General features: G+C 35.0%; 2 protein-coding genes across 2 annotated transcripts; both read right to left on the bottom strand.

The window, feature by feature from the left end:
• Positions 1-9,547: 9,547 nt before the first annotated feature.
• On the bottom strand, positions 9,548-11,111 carry LOC129311565 (protein JINGUBANG). Its single transcript, XM_054953907.1, has one exon. It carries the CDS (start codon positions 11,016-11,018, stop codon positions 9,771-9,773), a length of 1,248 nt encoding a protein of 415 aa, XP_054809882.1. The 5' UTR covers positions 11,019-11,111; the 3' UTR covers positions 9,548-9,770.
• Positions 11,112-15,391: 4,280 nt separating this feature from the next.
• Positions 15,392-16,926, bottom strand: LOC129310584 (metalloendoproteinase 2-MMP). Its single transcript, XM_054952474.1, has one exon. The coding sequence runs from the start codon at positions 16,805-16,807 to the stop codon at positions 15,686-15,688; it is 1,122 nt and encodes a 373-aa protein (XP_054808449.1). The 5' UTR covers positions 16,808-16,926; the 3' UTR covers positions 15,392-15,685.
• Positions 16,927-19,156: the final 2,230 nt, after the last annotated feature.

Genomic DNA, 19,156 nt, shown 5'->3' with positions numbered 1-19,156 from the left:
ACAAAAGTCTATTAACGTTCTTAATGAAAAACATTTTGACGAGTGAGATTATGCAGTAACTAGCCGGCTGGGATCAGATATTATCGAGATATATATATATATATACATATTAGTGCATTAACAAGAGTAATAGATATATGAATTCATCTATTTAGCACTGTTATACTCTTAAGTCTTATAGGCACCAAAAACAGTAACACTTGATCATTAAGCATTTGGACAGCGAATGATTAGGCTGACTAATTATTCATTGATGTAGTAATTATTCAGCGAAGAGGAGCAAAACTTTACTTGTTTAGCTTCAGAAGCAACCCCGACTTTAGGGTTGCTCGAAATAAATTGAAGTGTCGTCTGTTAATAAGCAAAATACCTTGACCTGATTTTGAAATTGATTTCCGATATGTATGCTTCAAATTTTTCAAACAACTCCTATGCTTTTGAACAGTTAGATCTGTTGGTCATCATAGTTTGAAAAATTCGACAATGAATCCATGACGGTGTTAAAAACATGCAGAGCTGGCTGATATAGGCTGACGTGGCAATTGAATTTGTGACAAGTGGAATATTAGAGGCTGCTTCAATATTGCTGCATTTAAGGTTTGCTCAAACATTAAGGAGGGAAGTAATTAGAAAGGTTGAGGGTATTTAAACAGAATTTATAGGGCTCTTATAAGACAAGTATATGCATATGCACAAACACACACACACACACACATATAGGGCTCTTATAAAACAAGTCAGAAGCTTAATATATATAAATATATATATATATATATTTTAGCACTCTTATTATCAATAAATTGGCCAGTTAATTAGCAGCCACCTGTAATTTTTAATAATCCATGTGTCATCAAATCCCTTACCATGCACATGCATGTTAGCACAGTCAGCTCTGCGTTTTTCGAAACCTCGGGTGATTTATCATCTAATTTTCAATCTATATTAAATGAGTTTTGTTGGAAAAAAATAAAACTATAATATCGTTATATTTACATAAAATAAAAATATATCATCGTTGAAAGAACTATCGTAATTAAAATCGATAATGCTTAAATCTAATCTAATAATAATTAAATATAATATAATAATTCTACAAAAAATTTATCATCTTTATACTAATAAAGTATGTAATATCTATTATTGCTCAAAAAGAGAGTTGAAAAAAAGTTAAAAAAGTGTTTTTGGTCATAATTGAATGTGAAAATGAGTAATGTAAATAAAAAACACAAGTTTGAATACCCCTAAAATTATTTATTAGAAAATTTGCGCAGAGTTTTGGAAATGAATGAAAAAGGAATAAGCGCGCAAAAGAAGAAACTGGACTTCATCTATATTTTCACTCTCTGTCACTGCTATCCAAACACTACAAGAACAATTTACGTTCACAAACATTAAAGACAATTTAGCAGTAAAAACTTTAGTGGACATAGTAAACAGTAACAAAAGATCTATCACCGTCCACAAATATATTAGCTTTATGTTTGACCCTAATATATATATATATATATATATATATCAACAACTTTGTTTTTTGGACTGCTATGTTTTCCCATTTTGCAACCTTTTTAGCCTATAATAGGTTACTTGATACATATGTGTGTGTCTATATATATAAAATATAGCGGAGGGAGATATGAGCGAATAAGTGAGGCTTAGAGGAGTACCTACGTTCATTTGATAAATAAAAAGGCACACAAAAAAGGGCGAGGCACAAAGATCAGCTTGCTCCTGCTTTTCAGCTAAGTGGTGGAAGCTTTTTTCCTTCAATGGCCCCTATTGATTCTTTTGGGGATAATGCAATATGCGATCGAATTTGTTGAGAAATCCAAGAAAGAAAAGGCGATATGTTACAAAAGTGACCATTTTTCACTTCCAAGAAGGATGCATACAAACCAGCTAATAACACACACGAACATTATATATTCCTTTTGCGTGTTTCTTTATTGGGTACTATCGTTTTCGTTGATCATTTATCCCACTAAACAACCTACAAGCTGTAATCATTCCATGCAGTGGAGACTACCAGTTTTGTCATGCTCTCTCTAAGACAACTTGAGCTCATTAATCTCACAAAAAAAAAAAGCTTTTATAAAGTAAAAGAACAATAACATTCTAAAAAACACCAATAAAACTTTCTTTATCCTTTTATGTAATTTTGTTGGGTCCTTGTCTATATTTTTTAAATCTCTTTTAGCAATTTTAAAGACATTTTTTATCATTTTCGATCAATTAACAATCAAAATTATTAGTTTTTTTGTTAATAATAGAAGTCAGGTTTCATGATTTATAAAAGTCTTAAGAGAAACATTACACCAAAAAAAGTTTAGGTCCCAGATTGAAGAAGTTAATTTACTCTTTTACCTTTTACAAATAAATCATTGAATTCTTATTTGGGTCTCGCTTTATATTATGGAGGAATATAGCATTATTCAAATGTCTAAAATGCATTTGTAGAGGTAATTATTGATAGGTAAACTAGAGTTTCTGTTTTTTTTTTTAATTATTTTTTATACCAATTATAACTAAAACTAGTATAAAAGTGAACTTTTACACCTCTTGCCTCTACAATTCGTATAGAAAGTTTAAACCTTTTGACACTAGTTTAATAACCATAGTAAAAAATTTAGTCTTTCAACATGGCATGTTTCTATATAGATTTTATCATTGGTGTAAAATCTCAATGTTAACTCAAGTTAGGAAAACAAGCCAAGCCTTTTAAACTATTCTACTTAAGCCTGTTTAATTCCAAGGTCAGACTATAGGATTGGAGGGTTCAATCTTCAATCATCAAACTTAAATAAGTCTGCCTATTGCATTCAAAACTAAACAAGTTGGGCATCTAGGGTTGAGGGCCGACTTGTTTTAATTTTTTTTATTAAGTATTAATATTTGTTGCATGAAAAAGAGGAGGGAGGGGGAAACCAAATATGAAAAGAAATGGAGTAAAAATATTGAAAAAGAAGTAAACTCTGCGTAACCTAATCACCTTCATTCACGCTCACCCATTCGTGGTCTGGTTACCTCTCCTCAATCCTCATCAATATGCTCATATGATAGTTTGATTTATTTAGTTTTGGACGAGCATGACAATATAACGATTTCGTTTGATTTTGAGAATTTGGACAATGATTTAGGACTTTGATATGATAGTATTTATAATTTGATTTGTTTAATTTTTAATTTCATGTCTTCATTTCAAGAAAAATTTCAAAACAAATAAAAGTACATAAAACCATAAGATCGACCACAAGCTTAAGGATTAGTTTTGTAAATGAAATCGTTTTTAGATAATTGAACCTTTTAGGCTAGAGTTTATAAAAACAGGCTAACTCAATTTTTTATCTCTCATTTTAGCTTGATATATTTTTTGTATAGTTAAGTTGTGAATTTATAAAATTGTGTGTTAAACAAGTTTCTTGTTAGTATGTGTAAGCAATTTAAATAACCCAAGTTAATGTCAACCCTTTAATTTTGATTTTGGGATCATGTCAACTCCTTTTATTGGCTAGATAGAATCATAATTAGGGTTGCATCTTTTGGGGCCTAACGAGAGAAACTCATTTTGTTTGATATGAAGAAGCCCCATACACCACATTGTGGGCTCCACTCCGCTCAAATTTTTCTCAAGTGCGTGAATCTCCATTTTGATGCTTATCTCTTTTGGTTTGACTTTCGTCCGCATGGGCCAATAATGTTTAACAACTTTGCCATCCCCGAAATTCGACCAGTATCTCGTGATTTCCACATATGATCATTGAAAAATGTAAAAAAAATTTAATTAAATTTTACCATTTAAAATAATAGTTAATTACTTTTAAATTAATCATATTATTTTATATTTATTTATATTAAATATTCTATAATAAATATAAAGTAATTCATTCAATAGGGATATTTTGGGAGGAGAAAATAATGATTACATATCAAAAGATTAAAAATATTTTATATTTTTAAATATTTAATTTTTTAAAAAATATCTTACATTTTTTAACAGAGGGAGTATTATTTTTAGACAATATTTTGTTAGAATCATAATTTTTTATTTTGTATAGTAATAATGTAGCAATATATAGCCATACATTTCCTACTTATGAGATAAAGAGAGCAATTTTTTTATCCTGTTTATGGGTCATATCAATAATTTTTTATTATAATTTTTTTTCCTTTCACCTTTTAATAAATATTGGAAGGAGAGAATATATTATTGAAGAATGAATATTTAATATAAGTGAAGTTAAAAATTAATTAAATTGTTAGATAAAGTTAATTTTTTTTTAATTTTTTTTGGTTAGATGAAATATGTTGAAAATGACTTTTAAATAAAATTAAATAAGTGTTATTTTTATATGTAGTGACTTAAAAGTCTCATTTCATTGTTTTTATGAATTCATGATCTTCTATCTCACATAGACGCATGCAGCTGTTTTATTCAATTTTTTAGGCAGCAAATGAAGCCCTAAGATTCAGTTTCCAATTTAGAATAAGGCGAGGTCATATAAGGGGTATATTTCAAACTAATTAAAATGCACGATCAATTTTAAGATGTTTTATGAATATACATGGCCAGAGAGTCTGAATTCGTGAATTAGGGTGTTGGAGTGTGGGTCCGTGACACGACACGGGGAAGAACTTGCGGGAGCACGAGAATGTTGGTAAAAGTTAATAAAGTTAACATGGTCACGTAAGAATTTGTCCCCTTAGTCAACGCGCTTTAGTTGACTTCTTCTTCTTTCTCACCTTGTATAACGCCTTTTTAATTGCTATTTATATGCACATAAAGGTTTATAAAGGGGTTTAACACAGCCTGTTATACAGGAAAATTAATAGAGGTGCAAGATTAGAATGTGTCCTATTTATTTGACAACTAGCTTGCAGTATCATTTTATTACTAAAAATATAATTAAAACCACCCCATTCCACTTTTAATTTAGGGTGAATTTCAATAAAGGACCCTAAACTTATTTGCATTTAAAGCATTTAAATTTTTAAAATTTCATTGCAGTCCAAGGATACCAATTTGATATTAAATTTTAAGAAAAATAATAAAATTGCCCCTTCTTTAAATTAATATCAATAGTTTCTTACTTCATTTATTAATTATCTTACTTTACTTATTCATTTGCTCACGAGATATTGTTAATTGCCCTACTTAACTTGTTTTCCTTTTAGATGTTTAAATTATTTCAAGACAACTTGTTAATTCTTATATTGTATATTATTTATTTATTTACAAATTATTATTAATTGCTCTACTTTACTTTGTTAATTACCAAACTTTCAATTAATTTCATTCCAAGAAAATAAACAAGCAAAGTATGATAATTAATAATATTCAATAAGTAAATGAATAGGTGAAATACGACAGTCTTGATATTAATTTTAAAATAGGAAAATTTTGTCATTTTCTTTAAAATTAATATCGAACTAGTACTCCTGAATTATAATGAAATTTCAAAAATTTAAAGATTTTGAATGTAATTAAATATAATCAAGAAGTCTTTATTGAAAATGCTCCCTTTAATTTATTATCTTTGCGAGGGAACCGATTAGAAAGCTTTCACTTTTATAATCGTTGGCATTTCAAATTATTCCCCTCCATTTCATCATGACTGTCGCGCGCTTAATTTGGAGTTTGATGCTGGCTCTCTTTACAATTTGAATAAAACGTTAATTATTTTCCTACATTTTAACTGTCCCTCTTTCTTATCAAGTTAGTCAAGTGCGACAAAAACAAACTCAAGGATACTTTAGTCAAATATAATTTGAAAAAATGGAGGCTCAATCATTTTCTTAGCTTCTTTTTCGTTTTTCCTTCTTTTAATATCTTCACCCAAATGAAGAGTGGGAATTATCTTCCTCTCATTTGTGAATGAATTGATAATTAAGAACCATTTCTATCATGAGAACATCAATGAAATCATTATTTGCTTTGTGTTTGAGCTTCTTAGTGAAACTTGAGAGGACGAGGGTTTCGATGGCCAGGCTGTGATAATTTTTTGTATAACCATTTGATATGTGGCACTCCCATTAATATTAAGTCTAATTTAAGCATTATTAAATTAACTTGGGGTGATTTTTTTTAATGTTACTCTTTCTATCTACGCAGTTTTAACTCTCAACTCTAATTAAGAGAAATTGAGTTTATCCCACTGATCTTGGTACTTCCTTTAATTTGATGTTGAAAGTCTCGATCCAAACAACCGTTCTTTAAAATTTTACGGCATACATAATAACACAAGAAGAGTGATTTTTTTCGGGCCCCGTCCCGAGTTATCATTCCAATAAAAGTTTACTTATAAACAAAATAATCACAATGCCTACATTTTGCAAGCCCCTCATTAATTTGTTGAGAGTATGTGAGAGTATTATATTAAATTTACAATAACTACTTGTAAATATTTTTTTTTATAAATTATAAGTTTGGTCAAATCAATCAAACATTCATGCAATTTTCATTCAGTGAATTTCTCTATAACAGAATTACAGTTCAGCATTATTTTCAATATTACATTAAACTGTGGCAAAAGACCATACAGCCACGAATTTGAAGTATGGAACACTGCCTATTGCACGTTGCTTCTCAGACTTCCATGGTTAGTCATTGCATGTTTCTGTCTTCGCCATTCCTCTGAAGCAGCAGCTTCTACAAGGAATTTGACACCCCAATGCTTATTTTGTCCTGTTTATTTCTATTTCCACCAAATATATACGGAATGAGTACTGTTAAGCTTGCGCATTTTGTTAGATTACGGCTTCTGGAAGAATTACCTTCATGATAATTAGGGTACGTTTTGCTCAATCTTTGATTCTGCGAATTCATAATTGTGCATTTGCGAGGATCAACGAGTTTGATGCTTGATGAAAATGGTTGCTAGGAATTCTATTTGGCGTTTCGATTAGAGGGCTTTGCTGACATTGTAGTATCTCTAGGTCCATCTCCTCGTTTTTCTCGGTTCAATTCAGACATGGACCCCATAAGGACGAGCTATCTTTGACAGTTGATTGTGGTTTCTATGTATATACTAGAACTTTTGATTCCCTTTTGTAATGTTCTTCTACCTAAGAGGCTAACACTGATGTGTCCTGAAACTTCTAATTTTTTGTTCATGTTAGAGAAATTCTTATATATACTCACCTTTCTCAGTCAACTAGTGAAAATACTGATAAAAACCTGTCAAAATGGTTGTTTAGGTCGATCCGATCACATGAATCATTACCTTAGTGACATGTTTATGCGGCTCACGTTACATAACTAGAAAAATGACCTGCTATAAGCAGAACTTCAATTTTCTCTTGGACATTCAGGTCATGTAATGGTTTAGCAGTAATTGAGGTTCTTTCTAAAATGTTTATCATGGCTGAAAGCAACAAGAGATATCTGCACCACCACTAGCGGGTTGGAGTTAATTGACATGACCAAATTAACTTTGCTATGCAAAATTTAATATTGCGGTAATACTTAGATTCACTGATATGCCTTACAATACGGGGTTTGCTATGTTTGGAATCTGATAGAACTGCACTTCTCAACCTTATGCTAACCGTTGGACTTGCAATCATGAGTTGATAACTGAATTGGTTGGTTGCATTGTGTCCTTCAGGTGCAAATTCTCTCTCATTTTGTTCACATGAAGCCTGACTACACGAGGAGGTATGGACTAAAAGTCCAGAGATTTCTGCTTCAAGAACGTCCTCAGTCGTTTGGCCTACATCGCCGGTTGCACTGCATAAATTAAAGTTCAAAGTTTTTGATTAAAGCATTTTGTCATATCGCGATCAGATTGCTATTAGCAGTTTTAAATCTAATCAAGAGTTAAACCATGTACAAGAAATTGCTAGAAAGTTACTTCGCGGTTTTTCACCATTATACTTAGCGACGTGGCTAAAACTAGGGTGCACACGAAACTTAGAGTTAGGGGAAAGAAGATTTTTTTTCTAGAACATAAACCCCACAAAGAATATGTTTTGATATATTCTCCTAATTGCCTTTTTGAAGAGGATATATTTTCTTGTTTTAAATCCTTCCTGCAGAATTAAGAATTCGTTTCTTTTAGACAAGAAGAGACAGCTAGGATATAAAAATGGAGAATTCGTACTTTTAGCCTAACTCATATAACTCCACTTGTAATAAAATAAGCAGTTTAAACCTTTTATGCCTCTAATAAAACATTACTTTAATCCAAGGTGGTTCAACATAATGTTGTAATATTAACATTACTTTAATCCAAAATGGATTAACATAAATTTGTACAAGCAGATATATGATAAAATATTGAAAGTTATGCTCCATCATGCGTTAGTTGTTGATATGCTCTTGTCGAGTCGAGTGTCCTTCGCGAGCCTTCTTCCATGTAGAGAAAGCAAATCTTACTTTGTGAGTGAGTTTGTATAGTCATCTACCAGAATTCTGAGGACATAATTACTAGTTTCATGTTTGGTGTGATGAAGAGGAAAACTGAGAGGAAAGAGTGCAGACTAGCCCCATCTACAGAGTTGCAATTTGCAACACAGAATAATGATGAAAATACGATGAGGAACTTGGTAATGGACTAATCATTCAGCCTTTTCAGTTAAACTCATGATCCAACGATGCTGTGGACAGATTAATCATCATTATCTGTGCTGGCTTGGGCTCCCGCTGTGAAAGCACTGATATTTAAAAAAAAAAAAAAATCGGGAACAAATGATTGGATGGATGAAGAAACAGTGGCCCATTATCCTTGATGTCCATCTAGGACTAATGATTTGTTGCTTCAGAATCTATAGAACTTGCTAACATATCTGTTTTTGACATCATATTTGGATTCCATTGCCCTGAATTAAATCACCAAATCATTCTGGTCAGCGTTGGTTGAACGGGTCTTTGAGCTATGATTGGCCCAGTATTATGCGTGAAGTAGTTTTGGTGCTCTATTGTTCCCTCTGGATGAAGTCTGAACAAGCAAAATCTGAAGATTATGTGAAGAGAGTTATGCATTATTTTCTAGCTCAATGATGCCTAGTGAGTATTTTTTGCTTGATGTTTGGATTTTGGACTTCAAGTTAGAAAAAAAATCAAGGACAATATAGTGGTCAGACAATGCTAGCATGGAAGTCCTTTCCTAATTCCTTCTAGGTTTGGTAGCAATTCAAAATTTCGTATGAAAGCTGAGAATTTTTTTAAGATTCCATTATTTGTGGTCCCAACAACATATTATTACTGAGAAATTTCTGCAGTAATATTCACACACACCCCAACTATACGTGAAGGAAAAGTTAGTCAGAAGTTTCTAGATAACCCTTCAGCTTTCGCTTCAACCTACACGACCATCCTGTCCTGCTCAAAAGTTAAAACAACAAGACGGCTCAATAGGGAAAAAAACTCACCGAACATTCTCTGACTTGAAAACTTTAATTAATACTATTAATCAATACGAAGGGTCAACAAAGTATAGCTTAACATAAAACTCCTATGATAAGTTAAAAATTTAATTGTATGGCATATAAAACTCTAACCTAACTGAAATCCTTTATCTTGAGTTATCTATACCAACCACCATCCAAACAATTCAAAATAAAACCCTTTCAAGAATTGATTTAATCAATAAATTGTAGCATACCCATCACTCCCTCTTGTGAAAACAAGGAACAAAGGAACAATTCAAATGTGTACAAGTATATGGCATTCAATCATCTATATGCCTTTTAATTCTTCACCCTCTTACTATATACTAATTCCCTACGGCAAAAACTTCTTTTTCTCCCGATATAAGAAAGATGGAGGTCAAATCTCAGAACAAAGAAACTTGTACTTTCCAAACCTTAATGTTACAATCCAAACTACCACTGTAAACCAGATAAGTATTGCTAGTATCGGAGCCACCATTATTATTATTACAGGATTTGTTAGAGTCAACCGCCATAGCCAAGCACTTCACTGGCCTTTTATGACCTTCTAAGACAGCAAGGCATGTATAACTCTTGTCAAGCCCCCTCCTCCATATCCTAACACCCTTATCAGCTGATCCACTGCACACCAAATCCTCCATAGCCGCCAAGCACAGTATAGCCTTCGTGTGCCCTCTCAGAGCACCCGCCAACACCATCTTCCCTCCATCCTTTTCCCACACCAGAATTGATCTGTCACACGCACCAGAGTACAACACTGACCCGTCGGTGCTTAATGCCAGTGCATTCACGGCTGATTTGTGCTTCTCTAAGGTTTCCACTAAGGAATGATTCTTCTCACCTTCATTCTTTTTCCATATTTTGATCTTCTTGTCTGCAGAACCAGTGTGAACAACCCCATCACTGGACAAAACCAAGGCGTTTATCGCGTCTTCGTGCGCCCGGACGGATTCTAAACACTTGAAATCTGAAGTTCTCCAGATTTTGAACGTTCGATCCCACGAAGCAGAGTAAAGCAGGGTCCCGTCACTGGACAGAGCGAGGGAAGAGACGGCGTCGACGTGATGAACCCACGTGCACTTCTTGTGCCGTCGTACCTGGACATAGTTCTTAGCCGAGAAAAGCTTGCAGAAACGATCTCCGAGAGTAGGGAGAGTCGCAACGGGTTTGAAACTCTGGTTCGGATAGTCAGGTTGGATCTTCCAGACCCGGATTTTGTGATCTTGATGGGCGCTGAACAACTTGTCGCCGGAAACAACAAGGGATTTCACTGCTCCATTGTTGGATGCCACGACATCGCCATGGGGATTGCTAGTAAAACCGGGGCCTCGGCTCCATGAGCGAATATCGCTGTTGAACGAGCCAGCGTAAAGGAACTTGCCATTGAGGGTTAAGGTGAATATGGGAGAGGAAGGTGTCGAAGTGAGTGTGGTTACGAGCTGGTGATGAGACTGAGGAGAATTCTGGGTTTGATAGGGTGGTATCACCGGAGGAGTTAGCGAAGGAACAGAAGGTAGACTTGGCTGAGAAGAAAGGGAAGAAGCAGTTGATGATTCGGAATGAAGGTGATCGGAATTGTCATGCGTCGGCTGTTCTTGATCCTCTGTGACATGGCAACAGGGAAGTCCCATTCTTGTTTTCTGTATCCTTGTTGGCTTCTCGTTTTCTTGGGGATTTCGCTAGGGGTGGTTAGGTTTATATAGCGCGGGATCGTTAAAGAGGCGGGTGCACTTTAGCACGAGCGAGTAGGCGGATGCGCATTTTAGCATGTCGGAAATGAATGCGAAGGTGGACAGATGATGACCTGGCCGTGGTTGACCATGAACGCTCGCTTTGCACAAACGACAGTGTTCTATTCCCCTTTTGTTGAACCCCAGTCACCACTTCCAACTGGGGATTTTGGGATTGTCGAGAATTTTTTTTTTTTTGGTTCCAGAATTTTCAGGGAAATCATTACTTGCATTGATTATTGAATTTGCTTTTGACGTACCATCCTACCAAACTCAGCAGAAATATATGCATTCAAATTTATTAGGAGATTGGATGAGCTTTACTAACACTATCTACTAAATTCACTACAATATCCTGCCAATATTGTATTCCTTTTTTAAATTTACTTTACAATTGATCTTCTTAACATGTCTAATCCAATTCATTAATGATTAAAAATATTTTGAATGAAATAAAAACGTCATTTGCAAATAATGCCTTATAAATAAAACGGAGGGAGTATATTTTAAAAGAACGAGTGTTAGGCTTGGAAGGATCAAGGATGTTTAAAATCACATCATATTCTGTAACTTGTGACAACTTGGAGGCAGATTATGTAAAGCACGAATGATATCAAGTCAAATATTAATGTTAAAGAAGGGGCAATAAGGGAAAAGAGCTGAGGGCGTGAGGGAACAAGTTGGGGTGCTTTCCAGCACACATGTTTGGCTGGCGAAGGGATATGAAGAAGGAATTAGAGTGGCTGTTGCTTTGGCATTACTAGTGGCTGTTTTTTTTAATGAGATAAGGGCCACATCATTCCATCAAGTTGGAGGAAATTTCCTCATCTCTTGCATTCTTTTGCGTTTGGACTTTACTGTCTCCGCTGTCTTTTAGTAATCAAATTCAAATCACTCATAATCATATCAGGTGCTGCTTGTGGATAGCATCTGCTTGCATACTACACCATGCAGGGTTGATATTGGCATTTAACTATGATGGGAGCCGACATTAAAAATTATATATACCACCAAGTTTTTATCAATCTCATAGGTTTGTGAACATGTGATTTTTTCAGGCTCAGCCTTCATTGATTAGATTTTGGACCAGACCCAGACTATTTTTATCGTTTTAGATTTTTATGATTGAGTTTGCAATTATAATATCACATATTCATGCTCTAAAGCATAAGTTAAAATGTTCTAAAATCTAAAATGACTAACGCAAATTCTAATTAAAAAAATATAAACACTTTTTTAAAATCTAAATTTAATCCAAAGATATAAAATGTCGCAATTTTCCTGGGTAAAAATAAACCCAAGCTTAAACAATTAGTTTGGACCCGAACCTGTTTTTCATGGTTTAAAAGGATTAAAGGAATCGTGTTCAAAAGCTTTTTTAAGCTAATATACTTGTGTTTTCAAAACGCTTGAAAAAGAAAGCATGCTTAAATAGGTAGCTCAATAAACTCAACTTACGCTTCCAACTCTACTGGCTGTGGCCCCCAGGCGTGATGTCCTTCCCTCTCGCGACCATGCTAGCGTACGCGGTTTATGTCCTCCAAGGATGTTTTCAGGTTCAAATGGAGAAATTTTAAAGTTAAAGAGGAAGAACATAGACTAAGTCCACCACTTCCATGAATAATATTGGAAATGGCTGATGCTGGAAGTTTCTAGATGAGATCATGAGACCACGCTAATTAAGGCTTTTGTTTTGTTCGTTTGTCTGCCCTCTCTGGAGTGTAGCAATCTCTCTGTGACGCCATTTGCTTTCTACTTTATTTTTTGAATGCAGACTGAATCATTAATTACTCGGATAAACAGTACAGATACAAAAAGGTCAGACAAGCAAAACGAAAACTAACAAAGCAAGGGGGGGAAAAACAAACATGTCCCTCATCTTGTAGAAAAGGTGGATACTGATCAAGGACCTCCAAATCGGAGGGTCATATAGTGGCCATGTTTGGCTAAGATATCAGCAAGAGAGTTTCTTCTCTAGAGATGAAATTGAAAGATACATTCCACTTCTTGTTGAGAAGATCAAATGTCATGAATAATGTGCTGGAAAGAAGGTTGTTGAAGCAATTCCCTTGTGAGAAGGTTGATGGCTTCCCACAATCCGAGAGAATTAATTTCGATGGTACGCAGGCCTTTATTCCAGCTAATTTCCAGAGCTTTCGCAATTCCCAGAACCTCAGCAATGACTGGTGGATAAGGCTGAAGTTGCAGTAAAACCCAAACATCCAAGAACCATTGGGCAATCTTGCAGCTCAAAAACTCGCACCATTTGCTAACACCGAACCATCAACATTGATTCCAATGCTTTCATTATCCAGAGAAGAACTGATATGAGGCTGAAAGTTAGGAACCCTTTTCTGTCCAATATATATATTCTACTAACCGCTTATCCATATTAATTAAAAATATGCAATTTTTTGGGTCAATTTTCAAGACAGCACCATCATCCTCAAAAGTTTCTGGCATCTTGTTGTCCGAAGTTCCCAACAAAAATAGAAGATTATGTTCCACTGTACCTTGCTTAAGTAACTCCTCCCTGCTTCCTTCCTCGCCTGAGCCATTCATCAGCGGGCAGTATGAAGAAATCACTCCACTATTCTGGGCAGATGAGTTGTTTCCACAGATTTACAGCATGCTGGCAGTCCCTAAGTGTATGCAGAGTAGTTTCAGCTTCCCCACAATTGAAATTAAAGGACAGTTCTGGTCAGTGCTAATTCCTCTTTTATATCTAAGATTTGCTGTATGGAGTCTGTCTTTGTTTGCTTTCTTTTTTAAATTATTGCTTTGGACGTGTTTGTCAAGAGGTTATGGATTTGGACATCTTAAGCGACTTTAGATGAAATGAAGTGAAAAGAAATAGAGATGAAGGGATTACTTTCTGAAATTTCACTTGAATATCACATTGTCATCATTTCAACTGTACCCCATTCATTTCTTTTTATTTTTTTTTTCCACCTGAAATTATTCCAACAGAGTGTTTGGTATATATAAACAGTGAGAAGGTCATTTTTCACTTTTATAGTCGTGCTTTTATTATTACTGTTTGCTTTTCCAGCAAGTCTCAAGCTTCTTGGTTGTTCTCCCATCAAGTAGTCCGTTAGCTAAATATGGCCCCCACATTTATTGGCAGCGTGCTAAATGATTGCAAGAATCTGAAACTGAGCGCAAATAGTTTTGTTATTTCAAGATTTTTGCTTTTTGCTGCTTCTTTCTGAAGCCACATGTTTGAGTGGCAATCTTATTCAAAATATTGCCAAGCACTAAATGTAGACAAGTCATTTAAAAAAATTTAAACCTTGATGCATCACTAGTAATATATAAAAATTTGGCAATAAAGCTCCATCCCTTGTGGTTTTTTTTTTTTATCCTCATGCACGTTTTTCGGGTAATTTAGTTCCATTTTCTGAGCAACACTAAAGCCAATGGGTCGTGCTTTTTTATTTTAAAAAGTCGTTATTTGGGCCTTTATTGGCTCCCCGAGAAAAACCCGCACTATTATCTGAGCCCGCAGACATATCACCTTTTTTTTGAACCAAAAAAAAAAAGATTGTACGTAAAGTGCAGGATCAACATTAATGTCACTTAATAAGACGCTGCGCTTTAATGGCTGCATGGAATTTTTGCTCAAATTATAAAGCATAACTGAAACAAAATTTCAAGACAAAGGACTTCGGGCATCTTCTTCAAACAGAGCAGGAGAGCACCTCTGGCTCTGCATTTGGATGAAGATGACGGTGACTTGGACACTTGGTTGTTCATTTAAGTGGACTTGTCTGTACATTTTCGTTATCGTCTACTATGGCTAATTTGGCATAACTTGAACTAATTCACCTTAGAAAATATGTCATTCTCTTTAAGTAAATTAAGCTCGTTGATAGTAAAAATCAGTCTAATCTAGTAATTCATATCAGATAATATTATATATATATATATATAACTAAATCCGTGATACATATCAGATAATTTTTAAAGAATGCATAACTTACAGCAAAGTATATATAGAAACGAATCTAGGAATACATATATGGGGGGGTAATTAAAATCACCTGAATATGGGGATGCTAAAGCTAATCTTCTTTTATTTTTTGCAAACAAAATAAAAAAATTCCAAGGAGCAGTGAAATTTTGGACATTAGTTCCTGAGTATATGCCTTTCATTGATGATTTTACTAAATCCCAGAATCTCTTGCTAACATGAATTGAATGAAGTTCAGATGTCAAATTTTGAAAAGCACAGTTAGTGAAAATCATATGGTCATCAAATTAATAAGCCAAAGTTCAATCCTGAACAAAATAATAATAATAATAATAAAACGCATAAAACATTCTCGAAGCCTTATTCAACAAAAATGTATAAACAATACCTATCATAATATGGCACCATGACAATGCAGAGCTGTGCAGGCGCCAACAACTACATCAATAACTAGCTATAATATAAGAATGATACATTCTATAATCACAACAAAAAATGTGAAAGAAAAACAAAAACGAGGCTTGGTCAAGGCCAACCCAATGGGCCAATCCCTCCCCTTAAAAAATATCTATAAAAAAATAAAAAGAATGAAAACCTACAAAATCAAATGGGCTAATCCAACGGCTACCAAAAGGAGGAGCCCCCGCGTTGACTCCACCACACTGAGTCGCCGTCCGCCATGGCTGGAATCGTTCTCCTGAGAAGTCGTCACCGTGGTGGAGCCGTTGTAATTAGGGTTCGATCCATAAAGCTGTTGGATCCCCTGAATATCATCATCCGCCAGAGTCACCTTCCTCGTCCTCGACGATATCGTCGGGTACATGATCGCCTCCTCCACTGATGAGTGTCCCAATCCTAACAAGTGCCCGATCTCGTGGACTGCTACAGATTCCAGATCCACCGCCGTCGACAGCGACGATTGCGCCACATCACCGGATACCACCCAGTTCTCTTGACCGTCCAGATGGAATCTCCCGTTCGTCGGTGAAAACGCGTGGGCCAGAGTCCCCAAAGGTCCGTCGAATGGCTCTCCGTCTCCGTGGTCCCCAGAGTAGAACGCTATCCTGATGTCCGCCGATTGATACGATGACGCCTCCGTGAAAGTCAGCGTCGTGACCTCGGACCATCGATCAAAGGCGGTGGCGAACACGCTCTTCACGTTGTCCGTCAGGTCGTTGTCGGGCAAGAAAGCGTACGTCAAACTCTGGCTGCCGGCGGGCCACCGCGGAGTCCCGGGGAAGAAGGTGTAGTGGGAAACGGTGTGGAAGTGTAAATCGTTACTCGCGGCGGAGGTATTCTCCTCGCCGGAATTCATGGTGCTGGTGCCGTTGATTATATCAGCGACGCCGCATCGCGGACGAACAATCTGCTGAAGAGTGTCAGCGTCGAGCTCGCCGGTGACGTTGAGATTGAAGTTCTTCTGGTAAGTTTTAATGGCTGATTCAAGGGCGTCGTCGAAGTCGTCGGTGAAGTTGGAAGGGGTGGTAGGGATGTAGCCGAAGTGGTTGAAGTACTTCTTGAGTTTACCCAAACCGTCGTAGCTATTCCCTGGACGGCAGCCAGTGAAGTTCCGGAAGGCATCCCAGGCGCCGGGAGGCACGTTTTTGGTAAGCCAAGGAGGTATGGATGAAACATTAGGGAACAATCGAGCTGAAATGGGCGTGAAAGAGACAGAGAGGTAGAGACAAATTGCGAAGAAGAACAGATGGAGTCTCATGTTTAGGCAAGGGAATTGATTGGTTAGAAAAAAAATGGAGAAGGAAAATGAGGATGAAGATGTATATAAGAGTTGAAATGGAGAATCAGAAGACGGCAAGTTTAAGCGTATGGAGTCTCTGTTAAAAAAAAATAGTTTTGACGCGGAGGTCGTTGAAAAGTTGTCCGTGTCATTTCTTTAGAGCCCGTCCTCCGCAAGTACAAGGAAGACGCGCCATCTCGGTAAACGCCGTCGTTTTCTATAGTGTTACTATGCTTCACGACTGGAAGCGGTATCGCAAGGTAAATTGTTTGAACCACATTGCTGCTGTCTGTATAGTGCATACAACCATTTTAGCTCACAAACACAAAGGTTGGTTTATAATTTATCTCATAATTCATGAAATCATTGGTTTAAATTTCTTTTACAGATGTGTGGATATTATTAGTAGACAGTTTTAAATATTTTTAAGAGCACTCTTTTAACTTAGAGGTATTCTCTATTCTTATCAGAATTGCTGGTTCTAAACTTTCATGTGCCAGCAAAAATTTATTAAACGAAATCACTTTTTCTATATTTGGTAAAATTATTTTTTTTTGTTAACGTCAGGTTTAAATTTGTATTTTTATAAAAGAAAATATTTTTTTATAAAATATTAAATTATAATTTAACTCTTGATGCCAACTTCATGATGTATATATATATATATATATATGAAACATGATTTTATAATATTTTAAATAAATTGTGTGTGTGTTGTTGTAATTTTCTCAAAATTTATGAGTTCCGTGTAAATTAGATTTTTGATTTAGAAACGGGAAACGCATTGACTTTTATATATCCATGCATACATCTTGCTTTTGTCATCGCACTGCAATTGCAGCTTGGAACTTGGAAGTTCCCTTTGTCATGTTTTATTTTATTATTAAGTAATATAAAAGTTTTTTCATTTTTCGGTTAGCCAAACGGCCAAACCTTACTTTTTTTTTTTTTTTTAAGGAGAAGAATCCTTAAGTAACACTAAAAAATTAAAAAGAATTTGAAGTGGGAAACGAAGGGAGCAAAGTAGCTGAACAACAGAATAAGATGGCCAGGAGGAATAGGACACGTGGGAGAAGCTTATAGGCTTAAAAGTAAGACCTTCCGCCGCCTTGACACTGACAAATAACTAATCTTGACTATTGAAAAGTATGTTTTGTCATAAAAATTATTAAAATATGTTTTTTAATATTTATCTCAACTTGTTTATTTTTATTTCATCTGCCAAGTAAGTCCTTGTTATGTCAATTATGTTTGAATCGTTCTAGAAAGGATGCCATATTTTTGATGTCTTGCAAAATCAAACTTCTTCATATTTTCTACTTTATTGCTCAGTCCGTTGACACATTCCTGCCACGGTTTTTTTTTTTTAAATGTTTATATAGGCACTGGTACTTGAAATTTTGTTATTTTACAGTGGACAACAGTAAAATTCAAAACTAGTTAAAAGAGCCATGTTAATAATAATATCAATGTGAAGATTTTACATGAACCTCGAATAATATTTTTCACAGCTTTGGACAAGGAATCAGAGCGTATTGACATATAGACCCAGATACATCTTTGCTGCTATAATTCTTTCATTCACAGTCAAATTCAGTGGATAAACCACCTATGCAGTTAATTTTTTTTTTTTACCAACTACGAGATCAAATATTGTTGGTGAATTATATTCAAGTATTGTCTGTTTGATTTTGTCGAATGTAGTTTTTCAGCATAATTTACTTTGTTTATAAGGCTCAATTTTTTTTTCCCTTGTGAATCCTTTCTACCCAACTACCGATAATCATTTGTGCTATATTTGTTTTCTGGGTTGATGCTAAGCGTCATGTCTGACGTTTAGACACGGAAATTAGAACGTTCGATGGCAGTTGGTATTGCAACGCTTGAACGGTCAAACTTGGACGCTTGGCAACTATACATTTAAAGTATCTTTACAGGTTTTTTCTTTTTTTTTTTTAAAGAAAAATCTGGCGAGTCCTTTTCCAAAGAAGCTTCCGACGAAAAATGAACACCCTCAATATTTTTTTTAATTCCCCAAGTTCATAATTACTTCGTTTAACATATGTTTTACGTGATTAAAATCATCCTAATTTTTCTGATGATGATGTAAGACATACCACATTGTATGCTATTCCACTGTACAGAGGCCGACGCATTCCTTGTGAACGCAATGAAGTATTTATTGTCTGATTTTACATACTATATTTTTAAGGGTGGTTTGGATAGGAATTCGTCAGAAAATTAAAATTAATCCTATTTAAATGAGACGCAAATTATTTTGACTTTTACTTTCTTACGGATTCAATAGATTTTGATAATAAATATAAA

Source organism: Prosopis cineraria, unplaced genomic scaffold, assembly GCF_029017545.1.
Source record: "Prosopis cineraria cultivar Desert tree isolate PC_DT_omini unplaced genomic scaffold, ASM2901754v1 PC5, whole genome shotgun sequence".
NCBI lineage: Eukaryota > Viridiplantae > Streptophyta > Magnoliopsida > Fabales > Fabaceae > Prosopis > Prosopis cineraria.
Note: the sequence above shows the minus strand (reverse complement) of the source record. Positions and strands in the feature narration are given on the sequence as shown.